The sequence below is a fragment of the Nelumbo lutea genome, chromosome 2 (genome assembly GCF_056320005.1).
Source record: "Nelumbo lutea isolate HS-2025 chromosome 2, American lotus-T2T, whole genome shotgun sequence".
Taxonomy (NCBI): domain Eukaryota; kingdom Viridiplantae; phylum Streptophyta; class Magnoliopsida; order Proteales; family Nelumbonaceae; genus Nelumbo; species Nelumbo lutea.
In genome coordinates, this window is record NC_142685.1 from 33,155,455 (window position 1) to 33,163,060 (window position 7,606).

General features: G+C 37.4%; 1 protein-coding gene across 1 annotated transcript; it reads left to right on the forward strand.

Annotated features, from left to right (window-relative positions):
* Positions 1-1,157: 1,157 nt before the first annotated feature.
* PNSB1 (NDH-dependent cyclic electron flow 1) lies at positions 1,158-7,192 on the forward strand. The gene is made up of 6 exons (XM_088972449.1): positions 1,158-1,852; positions 2,236-2,426; positions 2,523-2,780; positions 6,174-6,279; positions 6,442-6,527; positions 6,916-7,192. Exons 1-6 carry the CDS (start codon positions 1,271-1,273, stop codon positions 7,079-7,081), a joined length of 1,389 nt encoding a protein of 462 aa, XP_088828575.1. The 5' UTR covers positions 1,158-1,270; the 3' UTR covers positions 7,082-7,192.
* Positions 7,193-7,606: the final 414 nt, after the last annotated feature.

Below are 7,606 nucleotides of genomic sequence, written 5' to 3' on the forward strand. Positions count from 1 at the left end.
AAAATGAGAAAATTCTTGGGATGTTGAATGGAGATGGAAGAGGGAGGAGACACATTTACAGACATGTTCTCTGTGACTACACAACAATTAACAAAATAAAAAGAAAAGGTCATTACGTCCCAACTATCTGAGGTCTTGAAAGGGGTAGATTGGGTATGATCCATGGTTCAAAGTATCAACATGCTCAATATATATTTTTTATATATCGAACTTTTCAAAGCATCTAACTCCCCTCAAGAAAAAGGTTTCACATGTTAATTAAATGCAGAATAAGGCAATAGAGAATGTATTAATGCTTGAAAATATTCATTAAGCCAAATTCCTCATATATGGTTATGGCTACCAGAATCCTCAAATATATATGATACAGTGTGATATATCGACTAACTTTTGACTTTTTTTTTTTTTTAGTTTTTTTGAGACTGTTTTCGAACTCAAATTCATCTTATTACCCCTGTCAACCCAAAGTTTTATCATCACACACCAAGTAAATGCACAGAAATAATAGGTGGAAATTGGACAATACATATCGATATGACTAATATTCATTTTTTTTTAGCTTTTTTATTTAATTGGAATAGACATGAAATGTCTTAAAAGTTTAAAAATATTTCTATATCAAAAGTCATGTTAAAACTAGGTTGAATCGGCAATGTTATAAGACTTGGATCAGACTAGATGGTCGAACCAATTACCTGGTGACCCAGTGAGGTTTTCTGGGTCCCTGTTAAACGATGGTTTTCACGGGTTGAACAGGCTAACGGTCCGGTTAAACGATGGTTTTCACGGGTCGAACCAATTGTCCATCGGGTCCCATTTATTAGCAACTTCCGGCCAAACAGAAAAAGCTCCCTTCATAAACTCATTCCATCAATTTAACTCTAGGTCTCTAGAAATGTTGTAACACTCGAGCCGGAGTAATAGCTGGAATGCTTCATGGGTCCCGGTTTTTTCGGTTAACCGGGCGGATGTAAAAACCGTCATTTAACCGAGATCCGGAAAGGCCACCGATTCCGGTTTTCATGATCCGACTGTTCAGTCGGGCCGAATCTTTCCGCATTGCTCTCTAGTCCGACCGTACTTGATCCTGTGTCCAAACAGAAGAGAATTTTGTTTTTTACGCGGAAAACGTGAGGCGGGAATGAGTGGAAGTAGGTTATCCAACTCTCTTCCACACATTCAAAATCCAACGTCCACTTTTCCCAACAACTTCAGAACCAGAAAATTGAAACCAGAAAAGTGAAGGAACAAAACTCACTCACTCGCTCCCATGGCTACAACTTCCCTGCTACACAAATCCATCTCACCTTGTCTTACAAACCCGCATTCAATTTCATCAACCCACTTCGCCCATCTGTCATTTTTCTTATGTCCAACAGAGAAGCCTCCGTCTTGTAGAAGACTAATTACAACAAATGCCAAGAAAAAGAATCCATGGCTCGATCCCTTCGACTACGGAGATGACCCAGAAATGGAGTATGGTTCATTGTTCTCTGAAGGGAAACAGGAAGAAGATCCGAGGCCTCCCGATAATCCCAACAACCCATATGGTTTCCTCAAGTTCCCTTTTGGGTTCAATGTCGAAATTGCTTCATTGGGTTTGAAGGTGCGAGGGGATGTGAGACGGTGTTGCTGCTTTGTATCGGGTGGTGTTTATGAAAATTTGCTCTTCTTCCCTGCAATTCAATTGATCAAGGACAGATATCCTGGTGTTCAAGTAGATGTGGTTGCATCTCCAAGGGGGAAACAGACGTATGAGTTGAATAAGAATGTGAGATGGGCGAATGCATATGACCTGGATGATGATTTCCCTGAGCCAGCAGAGTATACTGACATGATCGGAGTTCTAAAGGTTGGTTGGTATCTCCTGATAATTTTTGTTCTTCTACAGTTCTACTTGATAACATTCCGAAAGAATACTGATTGGCTTTAAGCCTTTTTCTTTTCATGTTAGACTGTGAGGTTGCCATATAGAAATGCCGAGTTCCTTTTTCATATTTATGTTCATTCGGATGCATGAGCTCTTTGTCCACCATGTATTTCTTTTTTGTTTTCTACATATAAAAGACAGCTATATTAGTTAATTGTGATTTTCCTCTTTTTCTGAATTAAACATGAATTGGCTGTTGTCCTTTTCAAGTAGATAAGAAAAGATCCTTGAATTAGTGTGTGAGTTCACAGGGCTTATTTCTTTGAGGTAGACCTAAATGCAGGTGGCTTTGGGGTTATTGACAGGGTAGGTACTATGACATGGTGTTATCAACCAAACTGGCTGGACTTGGGCATGCATCATTCTTGTTTATGACGACAGCCCGAGATAGAGTAAGCTACATCTACTCGAATGTTAATGCAGCAGGAGCAGGGCTTCTGTTATCAGAGACATTTACACCAGACGGATTGAATTTGTCTGAGGGTGGATACAACATGTTAGTTGAAAACACGTTTATCATTTATCTCCTGAATCATTTTCTTTTCTGTCAGAATTGAATCTGAGGTAGACTGACATGAGTTTGCTAATGTAGGTATCGTCAGATGCTTGATTGGTTAGGGAGACCAGCGCGAAATGTTCCAAGGCAGCCTATTCCTCCACTAAAGGTATCAATCTCAAGGAAGCTGAAGGAAGTTGTGGAGGCTAAGTACAAGAGTGGAGGCGCCGAGAAAGGAAAATATATTGTCATCCATGGTATACAGTCTGATTCACAGGCTTCAATGCAGTCCAGCGGAGATCCTGATAGCTTGCTACCCATCCAAATATGGGCTGAAATAGCAAAAGCCATAAGGTATAATGCTGTATTCACAGAATATTCTGTTAAATGTTGTATGACATTTCTCCCTGAAAATCTTCAAGAGAAATAGGAACCATGATATGGATAGATATGGGGTCTGTTGACATTAGATCTCTGCTGAGCACGGAGTGAAACAAGGTTTATATCTGAGATGGGAAGTAGTAGGAGAAACTGATAAGGCTCCAAGTTCTGAAACACTAGAAGAAGCTATTCTAACTTGATAATCTAATTGCTGGTCTTATTTGAAAAATATACTTAAAGAGAAAAGAGAAGCAGTGTAGATATATAGCACAAGCCAGAGAACCAGAGATGGAGGTTTTTTTGGCACAGCTCCTTGTTGTGTAGGTTTGGGGGTGTAATTTTTTGTTATTAATACAATACTTAATCTCTTTTCAAAAAAAAAAAAAAAAAAATCCAGAGAAAACCACAGAAAGAAAGCAACAGCATAGAGAGAAAACAAGATTTAATGTGGTTGGATGGTTGCCCATATCCATGGATGGACCCCTGCAAATTTCACTATAATCTCAATTGGCATTACAAATCTAGCTTCCTCCTGTGAGTTTCTGAAGAAGAGTTTCTTCTCATTAATCCTAAGTTCACTCCCAATGAGAATATATGTAGCCACCAGGAGACAGCTCCCACATTACTAGGCTCAACACCCCATGGCTTTGACTTGTTTTTGGGATAGGGTTGTTCTGTGAACTGGTGAACACAACAAATAAAATATTTCCTAAAATTCCAATTGTTATTAAGGCACAATTTCCTCACCAACTAGCATCATTTCTCCTTCCAATAAAATGACTGTAACTTTTCCAAATCAATCAGAACAACAAATCCTTGTTCTGTTTGGATAGGTAACTGAAAAACTATATGACGACATCAAGATCAAGTCAAACTTTGTTGGGAAGAAAATTGACACGATTATAACCTAAATTTTTCTAGAAATTAAGAACTAAATATCACTCTTTTAACCTGTCTTTTTCTTCTAAAAGTTTCTAGCAGTATTGTGGTTGCATTCAGCAATTAGTTTCTATTTTGTAAAGAGCAATTTTGTTGAATCTCTCCCATATCACACATGATTTTTGCCTTTGTATTAGGCTGTTCCCCATGAACTACAAAATAACCTTGAAGATCTATAAAATGCCTGCCAATAAGTGCTATGGAGGTAGACTTAGGTGGCATTTAGTAATGTTCCAATATAGCGAATCTGGTATTCTGAAAAAGGAAATTAGTGTCCCAGAATAACACAAACTTTTATTGGAATGTAAAAAAATTGCTGCCTTAGTTTGCTGATCCATCAATGTTAATTTGACCCATCATAGAGGGGTTTCAAATTTGTTTGATTGGTGCTGTTTTGATTTGTCCATGCTTGACTTAATTAGTTCTAAAAATGAATCCCATGGATTTTCCCAGGCTATACCAAATACCTTAGTGCTGTCCAGATTCTGGTTCTAAAACATATATGCTTTATGGTTTTCCACCTCTGCCAGCATATATGGTGTGTATTACAAATATGGATTATGGACACAGACATTTCTACGAGGAGCAGAGGTATGATTCCATTTCCTAGGGTCCTGGTCTTGGAAAAGGTAGAGGCATCCCATTTAACATCTTATATATTATGTTTTTTTACCAAGTTTTTGAAGCTAATTGTCATTTTTCAGTAGTAAATACTAATAGCTTGCCGTGTCTAATTAATCTTCTAAAATATACAGGTTTATAGTATGGCTTCTTAAAATATACTAATTTACATATTTTAAGAGTTTTAACTTTATAAGGTGTTAGAGAACAAAAACCTATTCGGGGACCTCACCTGACAACTTAATATTTTAGGTTTAGCGTTTCCTTGAGATGGTATCAAAGCCTCTTTGACCAAATGATCTAATATTCGGTCCTTGTCGCCCCCATTATAATTAATTAAATTTCAGCACAAGGTATGGCTAGGCCTGTGCTTGTTCACACTTCAAGCCTGATAGGCTTTCGCATGAAGGGCATGTTAGAGAATAAAAACCTATTAAGGGACATCACCAAAGAACTTAAGCTTTTAGGTTGAATGGTTCCTTGAGTATAAAGTATACTCTGAAAGTGATAATCCAGTATTTGAACTGGTCGAATGGGAATTCACAGATATCTGGTTGTCATAGGTGGGCAGTCAAGGATATCCTCTCTGTTAGTTAGGACTTAGTAGAGTTATTATTGAAAGATAAGAGAGTCTGGGAGCTGATGCAAGCTGGGACAACGTAAAAGGAACTTAGTTGATATGCTTTTTTGCTGAAATTCTTGTGCATATGAACATTTGAAAGATAAATCATGCTAGCTTACGCTTCATGAATCTGCTTCGAATTAATTTGAGAAAAACCCGAAGGCAAAATTTCATAGTGGTTTGTGAAATCACTATTGGGGGTGTGGGGGTGCAGCCCCCACGGCGGTATGGACCTGACCCATATTCATCTTATAGGTCCGAACCGAATACGAAGAGTCATGTATTTTTTGGGGGTTTTCTCTCTTGTATACAGAAGGCAGAGTCTTGAGAGATATTGGGTGTATTTTGGGGCTTAGGGTTTTCTGTGAGAGCACAACTCTGTATTTCTTCTCCATTACCTACTACATAGTGGATTTCTGTTCCTTCTTCACCTGTGGACGTAGGCTATAAGCTGAACCACATAAATCTGTGTGTTCTCTGTGTTTGCTTTCTATTTATCTCTATTTTATTTTCATTTGAGTGCCATTTCGAATCTGTTTTCTTGGGTTTCTCTTCAACAACCTTTACTATGGTTTCCAAACCAAATTCCATCGTGAGAAAGAAAGCAAATGTCCAGATATTCTGAGATTGGGGAAGCTGCCAAATTTATTTTCACTCTTCATTCCTCTATCCTTTAGTGCCTTAAATCCATCATATTAAGTTGTCTGTTAGTTCCTGCAGGATGTTCCTTAAGGCTCAATTTGGTAGGAGTACAAATACAAATATATACTGTGTAAATACATACAAAATAATACAAAATACAAGGTTTTGCACTCTACAAATTTGTATTTGTACTCCTTCCAAACTGAGCCTAAGTTTTATGTTGAGTATGGGCCAATAGAAAATTAATTGCTTTTAGGACAGCTTTCAAATGATGGTTCAATGTTGAAATGCATATCTTTTTCAAACGTTTTCTATTTTTATATTTATGTCAACCACTTATTTGATAGGTTTAGCCAAAACTTAACAAGGGATTTGGCACTGAATAGAGTGGAATGGCAGAACAGGATTTATAGTCTAGCCTACCCCATTATAGTTGGGAACAAGGCTTAGTTGAGATGGGTTGTATTATTTGATATATCTAACCAAAGCCAATGAGTAAAGTTGTATCTGATTGGTCTTCACTCTTCAATATCTTACACCAGGGGTGTGAAGCCTATTTTTGTCATTCCACATGAGAAGGAAAGGGAGGATGTGGAAGAAATTGTTGGAGAAGATGCTAGTATTGTGTTCATCACCACTCCTGGACAGGTATCTCTTCATTCATGCATATTCTAGTTTCAAATATATGAAACATGTCCACACCCCAATTAAAGTGGAAGCTTTTAAAATAAGTATAATTTTTGTAACAATTAATGAAGAATTATGTCCAGCAATGATATTTACATTACTCTATACTTCTGTCTGCTCCAGATGGCAGCTCTTATTAATGATTCAATTGGAGTAATAGCCACAAACACAGCAGCTATCCAACTTGCTAATGCACGAGATAAACCCAGGTAATGTTCTTCAATATGAGATTCTGGACCTTTAGGAGAAATAAGGGTAACTGACAAAGCAGACAACCCATACATATATTAGAAAATTATTAACACTATTAAAAAGTCTAGGGTTAACATCGTGTTCCTTATCATACCATTAAATACCATCAAGAAAAATCAGTTATATGGTTAGTGTAGTGCCACTGCAAGCGCTCTTATAATATTCTATATGCAAATCTTAATTTCTATACTACTACTGTTGTCTTTCTGTATTGCATTGTTTTCTGAGAAGGGGAGACTATTTGTTCCTAATGCAGAAGAAAAGAGAATGTGCAATTGTCTCTTATAGTTCTATACTTGAACCTTAATTTTTATGTATTTCTATACTACTACTGTTGCCTTGCAGTATTGCATTATTTTCTTCTGAGGAGAAGGGGAAGCTATTTGTTCCCAATGCAGAAGAAAAGAAATGTGTGGTTGTCTCATCCAAGACAGGGAAGCTGATAGACATTGACGTTGAAGCTGTGAAAAAGGCAACCCAGAACTTTGAAGCACCCTTGGTTCCGGCATAGAAGACGCCTCACTTTGTTGTCCATTTTCCTTCAGGTGTACATTTGGAAATTTGTTACTCTTGTCTTAAGAGTTAAGATCAAAAGTGTATAAAAGGAGAACCTGTTCATCCATTTCTCTGGATAGCTCTAGCATATATTTTTACCAAGTGCTCAGTTCAAAACTAGTATATGATTCCATTAAAATACCCAGTATCAGTGCTAAGAACATGGTGAGGGACCATAAGGCAAATGTCTGAAATATGCTATAGAAATTAAAGGTCAGGTTTTGATACATATTATGGGCTATCAACAATACATGGTTTAAACGGGTGAAGTTGTTACAGAAAGCTGATGTAGTCAAACCAGTCCTAAAAGGGCAGAGCTAAGGGTAACTAAAAGGGAAAATAGGGTGTTCAGGGGGGTTAAATATAGCATTTAAGGAACAGCCATTGGAAAAAACAATGAACTGTCACCACAGTCCATATAATTGCCAAAACATGGGCTTAATGGGTTTGGTTGAATGTATCTCGTGGAAGAAAAATTCTC

Coding starts and splice junctions, on each gene's coding strand:
- PNSB1 (XM_088972449.1), top strand. CDS start 1,271: ATGGCTACAACTTCCCTGCTACACAAATCCATCTCACCTTGTCTTACA. Junction 6,280..6,441: donor TCATCACCACTCCTGGACAG/GTATCTCTTCAT, acceptor TGTCTGCTCCAG/ATGGCAGCTCTTATTAATGA. Junction 6,528..6,915: donor AATGCACGAGATAAACCCAG/GTAATGTTCTTC, acceptor GTTGCCTTGCAG/TATTGCATTATTTTCTTCTG.